Raw genomic sequence first — 14,690 nt, forward strand, 5'->3', positions numbered from 1 at the left:
CCCAGAATCAAAAGTTAAAAAAGCTCAAATTACAATAAACTGAAAAATTAAGGATCTAAATTGCTAAATCAATAAATTAAATATTTAAATTGCAAGATCTTAAAAATTGAGGATACAAATTATAATTAACTCTAAAGGTATCAACTATCAACTTGCTTAGTAAATGATGTGGCAAACTGCATGGTATAATTTTATCGATTTATATTGCATTTCATTTTTTAAAAGTTCATTGATCCATATTTAATCTATATTAATTTGTTTTTTTCAGCCAATAATCTAATTAAATCTTACTTTACCACTTTATTTGGTAAATAACTTGATCCATGCAGCACCATTGGTCTTTTTGAATATATACAATTTTAAATTAGTGTTGGTCAATAGGAAACAAACCATTGACCGACAAGACTTCAACAGTTGATGTTTAGGAAAATCGAAATCAAATTCATAATTAATATATTATTTGGCTTGCGTGAATGGCAGTTGAGATTAGATATATTTAAAAATTGAAAAGCGAAAAAAGAGGGGGAGAGAGAGAGAGAGAGAGAGAGAGAGAGACAGGAATGTGACAAATTAGAATATATAATACCGAAAATGAAAGGCACACAAAGAAAGGTACAAGCACCCTTCTATTTATTTTACACAGAAAACTAGGAAAGCCATACATTTAAAAGCTAGCATATTAAATTATTTAATTCATGGCTGGAGCTTCAGAGCGTCACATATAATGTGTGTGTTTTAAAAATCTAATTGTTGTCATACCAAAACTGCTTCTCCAGATAGTCGATCACATCCTTACCAACTTGGAAGGCCTTGGTAAGAACATCAGGATTAATACGAGGATTCGATCCAAACACAGCGTTAGCAATGGTAATCACTCCGGGGTTTTGGCTGCTCAAACCAGCAAATGCAAGTGCATTGTAATGTGCCTTGTTGAGCTGGAAGTGAATCATACCGACCGGGAACACAAACACATCTCCCTTGTTGAGGATTTTCGTGAAGAGGCGGTTATTGTCTTGGTTGGATGACACAAATCCGACCTCCAATGTTCCCTCTACGACTACTAGGATTTCGGTAGCTCGGGGATGAGTGTGTGGAGGGTTTAGACCGTACGGTGCAAAGTCAATGCGAGCAAGGGAGATTCCCAAAGTGTTAAGCCCTGGAATTTCGGTTACAGCCACTGGAGTCACTTTCGACCCAACTGGGTTCGATGTGTTCCCGGGCTTATCGAGCCCAGAGAAGAAGAAATCCCCTGCGTTGGCAAGCTTGGGGTCCTTGCAGAACTTTCCATTCACAAACACTGCTCAACAAAAAATTTTCTACTTAGTATCAAACACCTTTCAACAACCATATTTCAAAGTGTATAATGACAATGGAATAGAAATTGAAATGCATGTATAATGCTATAATATATACTTACAGCCCGTTTTGATGTCGTTTATGGCCACGCAGAAGTCCTGAACAGGGTCAGGATCAGAGGCAGAGGCAAAGGAGGAGGCCAAAGCCAAGATGACAAAAGACAAAAGGAGATGAACACGTTGCATTTTACTATTAGATAGAGAATGTTTATTCTTCTATACTTCAAAACCTTCTTCTTCTTCTTTTATTATTGTGGTATGCAAAGTGAGGGATGAGAAAGCTTAGTGGAAAACTTTGTGTATTTATAGAGGGGAATCACTTAACAAACAAGTCTCTGCATACTCTCTACATGAAAGCAGATGGTACTAGAAGGCTTGAAAATCTGTTCAATATTTATCAATTTAATATGTATTTGTATTAATTTAATTTAGGAAGAATCGTTCTTCAACCACTACGACCTAAAAGTATATACAATTTGGTCCTCGTCTTAGCTTATGCTTCCAGCGTTAAGTTTCTCACATGGACATGGTCTTTTATTATTAATATTATTACTATTTCCCGTGGTTATGTTTACTAGAAGTCCATTCTTATTGTGCCACCTCAGTGTCATATCCAATTAATAATGATTCCCTAATGTTTGCTTTATCCAGTAATTAAAGTTCGAACACATGTCCCATTTTGACATTATCTTGTGACTATTCTGCGTGATTTGATCGATTCAATTAAACCATTACAATACCGTCATTTGTTAATTTTGCCACTACTTTAAATAATTTGAACAAAGGGAAAAAGCAATTAAGCAATTGTTTTGCTTCAAAGATCTGCTATTTTCATTGTGCCGACAGTTCTTAATGCATGCCGAGAACTTGATTTCTGCTAACTGGGTTTTAAAAGCTTCATAAAATTAAAAGAAATTTACAATTATTAAGTATGATTTACTATTAAAATATATAAAAGTCGAACTTTTATAAGCTTTGGATTTAAAATAAAAAAATGGTACTTTAACATATCACACACACACACACACATATATTTATATTTATATATATACATATGTAAATATATTATTATAAATTCGTTAATTCTCAATTATATTAGTAATATTCTGTGGCTTTGCATTTCTTGGGTTTGTCGGAGTTAGGAAATCATATTAAAATGTTTTACTCCAACTAACCTTTTTGAATAATTTAATTATTCGAACTAATCTGAAGGACTTTAGGAATTATAACAAGGAAATTATTGCGAGTTTTGTCAAAAACAAGCTACATTTTACCATAAGAACATATATGACGATTAGTTTCTATCTTGCGTGGCAAGCAATATGTTTGAATTTAGGGTACATTGATGAGAATCAATATATATCCAAGTCCAACAAATTATTATATAAAGTGAATATAAATTTAATGTGCCATTCATTTTCCTTTGATGACAAAAGTAGTTTCTACATTTTGACACGAAACAAGGACAGCTGAGGCCTAGGGATACCTATGATCAGACAGGTTAATTACCAGAATCTCATTTGTGAAATATGCTCTTTAAAATATGTATACTTTTTCAAATTGTCAAGGTTAACGTACGTTTTAAAATTTATTAGGATGACTTTTTTGTGGTGGTAATCCAATATTTCTAGTAAAAATTTAAAGGATTACGTAACCCAATATTTCTAGTAAAAAATTACAGGACTAAGGAGTTTAACTCAACTAACGACGAGCGATTTTGAGAAATATGACATACAACCCAAAATATCATTATACTCCTTTGTTTCTAGTAAAAACTGTACATTATTTCTGAATATGGGTGGGTAAAAAATTTTAAGCTACATATATTAGTTTTCGTTGATTAATTCGTTGAGGATGTTTGAAGGGATATAGCATGTATTTAACAACACTTATTTTATCAGAACGGGTTTGTCCTAGAGGGATAGCGAAATGGCAAAACAATTATTTCCTTGATCAATGATTTTAATTGCAAATTCTCATACATCCAATAATCAATATCAAGTATTTGAAATTAAGGATGGGCTACTCACATCATTCTATACCTAGTCTTAACACACACTTCCCAGTTAAACCGCCTTGGGGAAGAAGAGAGAAGAGGGGGGGGGGGGGGGGTGCGGCGGGGTTGTGGGTGGTGTGGTGGGGTGGAATAATTGCATTAATTTTTTTTTTTTTTATCATAAACATGCATTAACTAACAATCATAAAATTTAGGAATATATAAGGAACCAAGTTGTTTTGGAGGTATATAGGAAGCCAGAGAGGTGGTACCCAAAAAAAAAAAAAGAAGAGGTTGTTAGAGAGTTGGCAGAGACAGTGACTATAATACAATGAGATGTGGACAGGTTTTAGCATATCCAATTAACGAAAGGTCTTCCATATAAAAATTTCCTAATTTTGTAAAGAAAAGCTATAACCAACTAACCATTCACCGTTTGCCTTTATATATATATATATATATAAAATAAAATAAAATAAAAGATTAGTTGCACTTTAATATTATCTATTTTTAAGGTTTTGTTACTTACACCGTCAACTTTCAAAAATAATAATTTAAACTTTTAAATTTTTAATTTGTTATAAATTGCTTCAATTCACAATTTAACAAATGGGTAAGTAAAGTAACTGTTTTGTTTATGTGGACAGGGTTAAGGGATGGGGATTTTTTATATTTGGGTTGAGGGTTGGGATCATATGAAATCCACATTGATGGAACTAGTACTAATCCATATTAGACCAATCTACAACAAATTGAAAGATTAAATATTTAAATTACAAATCTTGAAAATTAAAAGAATCAAAATGCAATTAACACTAAACAAAAATGTCAATATTTAATAAAAATGTAAATGTGTTGATCGTCAATGCTTTTGTCAGCAGAAATTTTTTTTTTCTTTTTTTTTTTTTTTTTTTTTTTTTTTTTTTTTTTGCAATAACAGAAGCAGCCTAATTTGATTAATTTTCCTCAATCATTAACGTGAAATCTATGGTCCCACAAGTATGAGTAAATGAGTGCTGAAGATACAATGCCTTTGGGCTTCACCGTAAGTCATTTAGACTTCTCTATAATTTACATTAAAAAGAAAAAAAAAAAATCTTGTGTAACTGATATATAGATGATATGATACCACAATTAAGCTACTCATAATTATCCTGAAAATCCATATCTTTTATTTTGATGTTGCAAAATAACAATAAGTTATGTACCCAAAAAATAATAATAATAAAAACACTATAGGCTGTTTAGTTTATATTACATAGAATAATTGTGTTTAGTTTATATTACATAGAATAATTGAAAATAACACAGAATAATATAATGTAATGGTTATTTGTATCTTCTCAGTTTCCATTAGTCATCACTTTAACTGGGCGAAAATTTTAGATATTATATATTAATTAATTAGTCGGTAAAAAAAAAAAGGTTCTGATATGCTCTGAGGAGAAAAGCCCACATTTTCCTGTGGAAAAATGGTAAAGATAAAGCACTTTCCACGACCTATCCTGATAAATTAGTTTGACATTAATTAATTCTGGCAGCCAGTGTGGACAAAAAGAAGGGAAAGAAGCAAGAAAACAAAATTGAACTGTTTGCCAAATACGTGGATGAATCATGTAAGCGGAAAACATGTACCCAGTCCTATGAATTAATTTGCAATTGCAATGACGTAATTTAAATATTATATATTGAGTGTATATGCATTTATATGTTCAAAAAAGAAATTGTATATTGACAATTTGCTATGCAAATACGAAAGTGCTGAGGTTGAGTTACTTACGTGGAACAAAAATGGAATCCAGTCCGTTTAAAGAAACGCCACAAAAGGTTGTATTTTTATGTAACTAAATAGACATCCTAACGCCTTTTTAATAAAGAAAATTCCATGAAAGTGTCTTCCATATCCAGAGGATGGAAATCAAAAGTTATAATATACGTGTTTGTCTCTTTCATGTTTTGCCCTTACCAACATAACATGATCTTTCTTTTGTTATTCTCAAGATCACCAATGGGCCACCAATACTACCTAATGTTACCAATATTAATTTAATTGGAATGATTAATCAAAATGCTAAACATTAAATAATATATTTGTACATGTATAATCACAAATATACAATGGCGGCTAATAACGTGTATTTAACCTATCCGATGGCACTACTTTTATTTTTTTTTTCCCTCTTCAGCCATGAAATTTTAACAACGAAACAAAAATTTGTCACATCAATTGTTTTTGTTATTGAAGTGGCAGTAGATTTGTGATTAGGAAGTTTTTGTATTTATTTCAAATGAGCATTTTAGTAATCAAAATTATATATATGATAACTCTAATAATAGAATATTTCTATTTGTGTTTATGAAAATATGAATTTGAATCATTAAAAAAAATAATAATAAGATAGCTTGTAAATTAAGTGAATTATTCAAAGAAAAAAAAATTACATACAAGGTGACAAAATCTATAAAAATTGTAAACATAATTTGTTGCAGTGTTATTAATCAATATCCTTATAACTTCACATCCCCTTCCGGCCAAAGTGTAATAAATAAATGAAAATAAATATCGATGAACGAAGCAAAATTAGGGTATTTCGAGATTTATGCTGAAAAATTGGTCTACTTTTACATTGTCTCTGGGTGTTCAGTTCAGAACCAAATTGTGTATATCCATCGGTCTTCAATATTTGAAAGATAACAAAGTTTAAAATTTTAAATAGTCGGCTCAATGTTTCGTCAAAACTAATGACCAAGTCTTTCAACAAATACTAATTTATTATTTGAAAAGTCACTAAAAAGTTTCTCTGTTTTCCAACAACCCAAACCGAGTACAACGAATCCGAAACCTAAAGGATATACAATGTCTTTGTACTAAACTGTCATGTCGTTATATTCTGGAAGCATAGCGTAATTAACATCAAATTAAGGAGTAGGTAAAGACCTTCCAAAAGTTATATCTAATTGACCCGAACAAGAAAGTTATATATAATCGCAACAAAAAAAAAAAATTAATAATAAAATAAAATAAAAAATAAAAAACGCAATAGAAAATTTTCTTGTTAAGGGTGATATCACGAGCTCCAAGAGAGTGTCGTATTTTACATAAGTCATAGAAAGCGAATTCAATAATAATAGACATACTTATCAAAAATAATAATAATTATAAAAGCAAACACATTAGTATTACTATTTTAAAAATAAAATAAAATAAAAGACATAAACACTTTATTGTTAACAAAAAATTTGCAAAAGATAATTAATATATAGTATATGAATATTTTACAATTAATAGATATCATCCATTAGCTTCTTTCAGTTTTTTTTTTTTTTTTTTTGGGTCAACTTATTAATAAGCTAATTGAGTTATATAACAAATGAACCAAAAATAAATTAACCAATAGAGGGGATTGAAAAAAAAAAAAAAAAAAGGGAGAAAAAGTTAGCAGCTTTGCCCCTCAATTATTAAACTTTTGCATTTTGGTTCTTCCTTAAATTATTTTTTATCTACTTTTTAGCTATTCTAAAGCATGTATCAAACAATTTTGGAAGACTATACATATTGCATCAAATGTACTGTAAATATTAAAACTGTTAAAAAATTAAACAAAAAATTGTGAAAGGACCAAAGTTTATAAAAGAAAAAAAAAAAAAAAGACTACATAAAAAGTCAGAGAGTAAAATATAAAACTTTAATAATTGAAAGGGTAAAGATGCTAAATTACCTAAAAGAAATAATAATAATAATAATAATAATAATAACATAAAACAAACTAACTAACTTTTTTATCTTGATATTCTAGGTGGAACTTTTGGCAAGTATATCTGTCTTTGCCTGCTATTGATTAGCTATATGGGCAATAATGTAATGCGAAAAAAAATAAAAAAATATCTAATAATTCTAGAATAAAATATATATATATATATATATATATATATATTTATATATATCTAATAATTCTAAAGGTTCTTTTTTTTTTTCTTTTTTTTTTTTTTTTACACTTAGGTATTGGGCCAAATTTGGTTAGTTTCTGCTATTTGATGACAGAAAATGGCCCATGATTTCCATAGTTTGTGAGAGACTTAAGCCCAACAAAGTCTGTTCGGTTGAGCCCAAAACCCTCAGTGCCCCCAATGGAGTAACAGGTCCACATTACTCATGCTATTAATCCCGTCTCTAATATATGCTTGAGGGAGATTAAAACGAAATTTGTCAATTGATTAGAACTATTGAAATATATGCATTATTTATGATTAGTGGATCGGAAAATAACAACTACAATTCCAATAAGATTAATGATTTATAACACTATTTTACTGATGTAAAATTAGAAATGAATGAATTATGTATGTAGAATAAAGAGACAAATTAAGAATGAGAAAGAGGCTTTTAGTTTTATAATTTTATTCATGTTTTAAAGTGCTATAAAATTGCTTCTTCTTCTTCCTTTTTTTTTTTTTTTTCCCCTTTTTTTGATATTTAATATCATTATTCTTGTGCCGTACAAAACAACCGTTTTTTCAAACAGAATTTGAATCCTCTATTTAATTTTTTTTTTTTTTTTTTTTTTTTTGTTCTTAAAAAAAAGGTTCAGCATTAAAAGACACACTTGTACAAGAGCCACTCTACACCGACACACAGGCTCTCAGCCAAACTGTCGTCGCCTCTGGTTCTCTCTTGAACACTCTCAAACCCACGTTCAGTTCAGCCACATCTAAAGTTTCAAACTTTCAAACCAAACACCTTAATTAAATCTCTCCGCTAAAACCCACCAAAAATTTTGCTATTCAATACCCAATTTTGGCGCCGTTCTCTGCTTTCCACTTCCATCTCAAAAGATCAACAGCAATTTCATCGAGCAGAGTTACCGCAAAGAAATCCATTTATCAAGCCCTGCATTCCACATAAAATACTTTACAAAACGATGATGATGTTGTCTAATCTTCCTTCATCTTGAATTCCTGGGGTAAATTCCTTTCTTTTGTCAAATTTCCCTTTTCTGAAAGGATATATATTGTTGTGGTTTACAGAATGCTACATTATAATCTGGTATTGGGCGTATTTAGTAATTTCGGGGAAGGAACTATTGCAATAATTCTGTTTTTTTCTGTGGAATAAGTCATTTACTTGTAACTTGCAACTTCTTAATTATATATTGATTTACTTGTAAATTGCATTTTCTTTGTAATTTATTTATTTTTTTTGGCAGTTTCTAGGTTTGGATGAGATATGATCCATGCTTCTTTCCTCACTGTTTGTAAGGCTTTGTAAGATTTTTTTTTTCCCCCCTACTATATTTATGTTTCTTTTTCTTTTTTCTTTTTCTTTTTTTTTTTTTCTTTTTTTTTTTTTTTTTTTGGGTTATTTGATGTTTGTTTTTAAAAGTTTTTCTTTTGGAGTGGAAACTGTTAGCTGTGGTCATTTAGGAAGAAAAGAAGGAAAAGAAAATACAAAGAAATGTAGATAGAACAATGGGTTTCTGTAAAGTTTTAGTTTTTTCCCTCCTCAGAACAATGGAACCCACTGGCCCAAATTGGTGCATAAGTTCAGTTTTTCTTTGCACCCTGATTCCCAATGATGAGAAATAGAAATTTTGAAACTTTGTTTTGAATTCTTATGTATAATTTCTCTGCAAAGAAACTGAGTTTAAGCATTCTAGGTGTTTGCAATAATTGAAATGATCCGTTCATTAGAACTTCTTTAATAGAATGCCCTTTTTTTTTTCTTTTTTTTCCCCTTCCTCCCCCCAAGGAATTTTGGAGTTGTAGCAGTTCAAAGGTCATTGAAGTTTCAATTGAACAACTATCGCTGCAAGGGTTCTATTAGGCACATTCAAATGGAAATTAATCACAAGTCTAATTCAAGTGGTGCTAACAGTGACTCAAGAGGCGCTTTGGTTGTTCTAGAAGGCTTGGATCGTTGTGGGAAGACTACGCAATCTGGTAGACTACTCACTTACTTGGAAGGACTGGGGCATCCAGCTGAATTATGGCGGTTCCCTGACAGAAGCACAAGTGTCGGGCAAATGATATCTTCATACCTTTCAAACCAATCACAACTTGATGATCACACCGTCCATCTTCTTTTCAGTGCTAACCGTTGGGAGAAGAGGTTCTTATCTTATCTCATTGGACAAACAAACTATAAGGTGGATATAAGTGCCCTTTTAAAACTCTTAAGGTTGTAATGAAAACTCTATAATGCCTTTGTAGATCTTTGATGGAAACTAAACTGAAATCTGGAACCACCCTCATTGTTGACCGTTATTCTTATTCTGGGGTGGCATTCTCTTCTGCCAAAGGACTTGATTTTGAATGGTGTAAGGTGATTACATGCTTGAAATTGTTTCTTATTGAAGTTTACATTCTTCATCTGATCTTTAATAACAAGCTTGCCTCTAATAGGCTCCAGAAATTGGGTTGCTGGCTCCAGATGTGGTACTATACCTCAATATACCACCAGAGGTAGTTATTACTTATTATGATTTTTGTTATGCTGTTACCAATGATGTGACCTGTATATTTTGAATTTGAATTTTTTAGGGTGTCAATTTATTTCTTTTTGTGTATCATATACTAATTTCATTATTTTATACTGTCCGGTTGGTTGGTAGAATTGCTCTTTACTCATATGGTAAAAAGTCTAAACATTTTTGTTACTTGGCTGACCTAAACGAGACCATATTTCCCTCTAATATTTACACTAAGCAGGCAAACCTATTGTCTCTTGCCAATTTTCTTTGAGAACTGACGACTTATGTTACTTATCAGAAAGCTGCAGAAAGAGGAGGCTATGGAGGTGAGAGATATGAGAAGCTTGAGTTTCAAAGGAAAGTTGCTCAAAGTTATCAGAACCTTCATGATGCTTCCTGGAAGGTAATTTATTGCTCTGATTGATATTAGAGAAAGCTGTATAGCTGCTTCTGATTATGCTGCAATATTATGCAGCATAGCATTATATATCTTCTATATGCTTTCTCTTTAATTGTACATAAACAATCTATCTCTAACACGTGTAATGGCATCACAGAAAGCAAAGATGGAGGTTGCATTACTCTGTTTTCCTTTTCACCTTCATCACTTATCTATGTTTCATCCGTTTTATTTGACAAAGAACACTATTATTTTTGCCAGTGCTTTGCAGAAGATTGATGACTCACTTTCTGGGTGTGGTTGCAGATAATAGATGCTTCTCGACCTGTAGAAGACATTGAGAAGCAGCTGCAGGAGATAGTCTCAGACTGTATCAAGACATGCCAAAAGGGAAAACCCCTCTCCTTTCTCTGGTCCTGTTAATTTTGTTATTCTATTGGAAGGAATGTGAAACAGGTTTTTTTTTTTTTTTTTTTTTGGGTGGGGGAAGCCAGCCATATATGGAGCATGAGGATGGTTTGATTATGCTATATGACTATTGAGTTATAAAACCACTTTCAACTTAGTCATTGATATATTATGAACATCTATTTTCTGGTGGGAACATAAAATGATTTAATATATGGTTTTATCGACTGTTGAATGAGATTGGATAGTAGACTTGCATTTCTAATATATATTTTGGTGGGAAATGTTGTTTTTATTGTGGCATTTTTCAAGGAATTCTTTAACTTCTATATGTTTCAAGATTTCTGCAGTATCCATCAATTTTAACGAATATAGAAAACTCGAAAATAAAAATAAAATTGAAGTTCACAACGTGTCAAGAACATCAAATGGGCTCCAAAAGTTATATACTTGAGGTTTCACTTCCAATAAAATCTATTCAAATTTTGGTTTTTGGAACCACAAAACCATTTCAGTAAATTTTTGACATATAAATAAATACACTGTACCTTCCAATCCAACTGCGGCTTGGCGGGAAACACTTTCAGAATTTTGACTCTTTTTTTTTTTTTTTTTTTTTTTTGGCCCTTTTTAGAGGGTGGTCAACTCAGTTTTGACTGTTCGATAAAATAAGTGCGCGTGCACCATTGTGTCCTGACCAGGTGGCCTCACACCAACCTGGACCGTACGATTCTCATCGTATCTTTGACATTTGATCGAGATTTTTTTTAACGACTACTCACGATAGAAAAAGCGGTTTTAAATGGAAATTTGCCTCCAAACAATCATCAAACCCGCATCATCATGAAGTCACAATGCAGGTGGCCACACCCAAAATAATTGGAAAACCCCAGAAGAGAAAATTGGAGGTTCGGTTCAAAAATCCCAACGTTAAGGAATTTTACAGGTAAAGCCCTGTAGATGGCAATGGCATCGCAGATAGGAATTGTAGGAGCTGGTCAGTTTGTGAGAACCCACAACATTCCTAGGCTGGCCGCCGATGTCTCCGACGTTGCCTTTAAAGCCATTTGCAATCGCGCAGAGGTACTTCAATTCCTACTATTACGTTTTGTTTTAGAAACAGAGATTTTGGTTTTTCTTTTCAAATGAATTCCGGTTTTAAAGTAAAACGAATCGTTTCGTCGGATTGCTCAGAAGTATTTTGCAGTAGAGGAATCTGAGTTGTGGGAGTACAAGGGTGATACGGAAATTGTTGATAACAGTTCAAAACTTGGTCCTCCAATGGTTTCAGCTAGTAAAACCTCAGGTATCTTTTTCATTATCTCTGCAATTGCAAAGACCCTTTTTTTTTTTTTTTTTCTCAGTTTCTACAAATCTGTTTAATCATATCTTTGTAAAGTTACCTCCTTGCAGAAATTTGCATTGAATTCGAAGCTCAAAGTGGTTCCTTTACTCGAGTCTTGCATGTCATTGAAACAAATCAAGCAAGCCCATGCACATATGATCACAACTGGTCTTATTCTACGCCCTATCCCAGCGAATAAGCTCCTCAAACTCCTTGCTTTCTCAAGCTTTGCTTCCCTCTCTTATGCCCACCGTGTGTTCGATCAAATTCCCACTCCTGATCTCTTCCACTTCAACACCATGATCAAATCTCATATACTCTCACCCACTTCTTCTCACGATGCTCTTATGCTATTCCGGTCTATGATGATGCAGGGTTCGAGTATTTTGCCCAATCAATACACGTTTGTGTTTGTTTTGAAGGCATGTGGGAATGGATTAGGAGTTCTTGAGGGAGAACAAGTTAGGGTCCATGCGATTAAAGTTGGTTTGGAAGGGAATTTGTTTGTTACAAATGCATTGATTGGGATGTATGCCAAGTGGGGCTCGGTTGAAGACGCTACAAAGGTGTTTGATTGGAGTACGGATCGAGATTTGTATTCTTGGAATATCATGGTTGGTGGGTATGTGGGGTTGGGGAAAATGAACCGTGCTATGGAATTATTCAATGGAATGCGAGAGCGAGATGTTGTATCGTGGAGTACAATCATAGCTGGCTATGTGCAGGTAATTATCTTGTTTTGTTTTAATTTTTTGATTGAATGTTTATGAGCCAATAGAGCAACCGTACCTCATCTAACTTTTAACTGTTGATTCAAAATTTTACGGCAAGACTCTTTTATCTTTATGCTTAGGAGCTTAGCATTCTAACTTTGATACATATTTATAGCAGATGGACATTTAATGAAAGAAAATTATTTATTTTCTTTAGGTAGGTTGTTTCATGGAAGCATTGGACCTTTTCCACAGGATGCTGCAAGAAGGTCCAAAACCAAATCAGTTTACTCTGGTAAGTGCTCTTACAGCTTGTGCAAATTTAGTTGCACTGGATCAAGGAAGATGGATTCATGTATATATTGGCAAAAATAAAATCACGATGAATGAGCGATTGCTTGCTAGCCTTATAGACATGTACGTAAAGTGCGGAGAGATAGAATTCGCATCAAAGGTCTTTAGCAACGAGCATGGCCTGAAGCATAAAGTTTGGCCTTGGAATGCCATGATTGGAGGGTTCGCAATGCATGGAAAATCCAAGGAAGCAATTCATCTATTCGAACAAATGAAAATTGAAAAGGTTTCTGCTAACAATGTTACATTTGTCGCTTTATTAAATGCTTGCAGTCATGGGGATATGGTAGAGGAAGGAAGGAATTATTTCAAACTAATGGCAAGTTCTTATGGAATTGAGCCGCAGATAGAGCATTATGGTTGTATGGTTGATCTACTAGGTCGTGCTGGGCTCTTAAAGGAAGCTGAAGAGACCATATCAAGTATGCCAGTGGCTCCTGATGCTGCCATTTGGGGAGCATTACTCGGTGCTTGTAGAATCCATAAGGACATCGAAAGAGGAGAGCGAATAGGAAATATCGTTAAAGAATTAGACCCTAACCATATTGGTTGTCAGGTTCTATTGGCTAATATGTACTCTGTGTGTGGAAGATGGAAAGAAGCAAGGATCATTAGGGAGAACATTGAAGTAAGTGGCAGAAAGAAAACTCCAGGTTGCACCTCCATTGAATTGAATGGAAGGTTTCATCAATTCCTTGTTGGAGATAGATCCCATCCAGAAACTAAGCAGCTTTATTTATTCTTAGATGAAATGGCATCCAAGTTGAAGATTGCTGGGTATGTTCCAAGATTAGGAGAAGTGTTGCTTGATATTGACGAGGAGGAAGATAAGGAGACGGCTCTGTCAGAGCATAGTGAGAAGTTAGCCATTGCTTTTGGGTTGATGAACACGGCACCTGGAACCCCAATTCGTATAGTGAAGAATTTGAGAGTTTGTGGGGATTGCCACCAAGCTACAAAGTACATCTCCAAGGTTTATGACCGAGAGATCATTGTCAGGGACAGGATTAGATATCACCATTTTAAAGGTGAAAACTGTTCTTGTAAAGATTACTGGTGAAACATGGAAGTCGCTTCACATTGGACTAAAAGTGTCTTCAGATTGCATCTCTAATAGACAACGCAACTATTAGGAGTAATAGTTTTCTCTTCTGTACTCAGTCACCAGTCCACCATACCGTGATGCTATTTTTCTACCGAAAAGGTATGGAAAGTTGGATGGTGCAGAGTCAGATCGATCTATTTATACTGTGGGAAAGACATTGGAAGCAAAGCTAGCATAAGAGAGGATGATTATAAAGCGACAGCTGATTTAGAAGGCAAATAATAAAGATAGAGACAATGTACAGAAAAGTTGTCAGATATAGAAAGCGGTATGACACTAATCACTGACTCGTTACGCGGTTGGAGATGCACATAAATCTGATTTACATGGTTACAATTTGATTTGTAAATTGTAATAGTATTTGTTTAGAAGGAAATATAGTCACTTCGTGCCCACTGAATTACAAGTTGAAATTAAAATGAAACCCATGTTACCCATGTCATTTTGCCTGGTGACCATCTCAATTTCGTGTACAAGGTTACAAGGTTTCAATGCAAGATTTTTGGCTTAATTATTTATAGTCTCTGAGTTGGACAAGCAATACCTA

The 14,690-nt window shown here is 33.2% G+C and overlaps 3 protein-coding genes across 4 annotated transcripts; 2 read left to right on the top strand and 1 right to left on the bottom strand.

Moving 5' to 3' along the window:
* Nucleotides 1–561: 561 nt before the first annotated feature.
* LOC107434706 (germin-like protein subfamily 1 member 14) lies at nt 562–1,641 on the bottom strand. The gene is made up of 2 exons (XM_016046187.4): nt 1,418–1,641; nt 562–1,297 (listed from the first exon to the last, which is right to left on the bottom strand). Exons 1-2 carry the CDS (start codon nt 1,539–1,541, stop codon nt 744–746), a joined length of 678 nt encoding a protein of 225 aa, XP_015901673.2. The 5' UTR covers nt 1,542–1,641; the 3' UTR covers nt 562–743.
* A 6,305-nt stretch (nt 1,642–7,946) lies between these two features.
* LOC107434711 (thymidylate kinase) lies at nt 7,947–10,921 on the top strand. Of its 2 annotated transcripts, XM_016046191.4 has the most exons (7): nt 7,947–8,312; nt 8,556–8,613; nt 9,098–9,457; nt 9,559–9,670; nt 9,751–9,810; nt 10,117–10,221; nt 10,525–10,921. In XM_016046191.4, exons 2-7 carry the CDS (start codon nt 8,576–8,578, stop codon nt 10,639–10,641), a joined length of 792 nt encoding a protein of 263 aa, XP_015901677.2. In that variant the 5' UTR covers nt 7,947–8,312; nt 8,556–8,575; the 3' UTR covers nt 10,642–10,921. The 2 variants fall into 2 exon arrangements, with proteins under 2 accessions (XP_015901677.2, XP_015901678.1); XM_016046192.4 differs by lacking the exon at nt 8,556–8,613 and having other exon boundaries at nt 7,948–8,312.
* A 344-nt stretch (nt 10,922–11,265) lies between these two features.
* LOC107434717 (pentatricopeptide repeat-containing protein At5g66520) lies at nt 11,266–14,660 on the top strand. Its single transcript, XM_016046201.4, has 4 exons — nt 11,266–11,709; nt 11,821–11,932; nt 12,026–12,696; nt 12,902–14,660. Exons 1-4 carry the CDS (start codon nt 11,587–11,589, stop codon nt 14,096–14,098), a joined length of 2,103 nt encoding a protein of 700 aa, XP_015901687.3. The 5' UTR covers nt 11,266–11,586; the 3' UTR covers nt 14,099–14,660.
* The last annotated feature ends 30 nt before the right edge of the window (nt 14,661–14,690 follow it).

This window comes from Ziziphus jujuba, chromosome 10 (assembly GCF_031755915.1).
Source record: "Ziziphus jujuba cultivar Dongzao chromosome 10, ASM3175591v1".
Lineage (NCBI taxonomy): Eukaryota > Viridiplantae > Streptophyta > Magnoliopsida > Rosales > Rhamnaceae > Ziziphus > Ziziphus jujuba.

Excerpts from the sequence above, each read along its gene's own strand:
- LOC107434706 (XM_016046187.4), bottom strand. The coding sequence starts at position 1,541 with ATGCAACGTGTTCATCTCCTTTTGTCTTTTGTCATCTTGGCTTTGGCC. Across the intron at positions 1,298-1,417 it reads AAACGACATCAAAACGGGCT|TGTTTGTGAATGGAAAGTTC; the intron begins GTAAGTATATAT and ends TTTGTTGAGCAG.
- LOC107434711 (XM_016046191.4), top strand. The coding sequence starts at position 8,576 with ATGATCCATGCTTCTTTCCTCACTGTTTGTAAGGCTTT. Across the intron at positions 8,614-9,097 it reads CTCACTGTTTGTAAGGCTTT|GAATTTTGGAGTTGTAGCAG; the intron begins GTAAGATTTTTT and ends CCTCCCCCCAAG. Across the intron at positions 10,222-10,524 it reads TTCATGATGCTTCCTGGAAG|ATAATAGATGCTTCTCGACC; the intron begins GTAATTTATTGC and ends GTGTGGTTGCAG.
- LOC107434717 (XM_016046201.4), top strand. The coding sequence starts at position 11,587 with ATGGCAATGGCATCGCAGATAGGAATTGTAGGAGCTGGTCAGTTTGTG. Across the intron at positions 11,933-12,025 it reads TTCAGCTAGTAAAACCTCAG|TTACCTCCTTGCAGAAATTT; the intron begins GTATCTTTTTCA and ends ATCTTTGTAAAG. Across the intron at positions 12,697-12,901 it reads TCATAGCTGGCTATGTGCAG|GTAGGTTGTTTCATGGAAGC; the intron begins GTAATTATCTTG and ends TATTTTCTTTAG.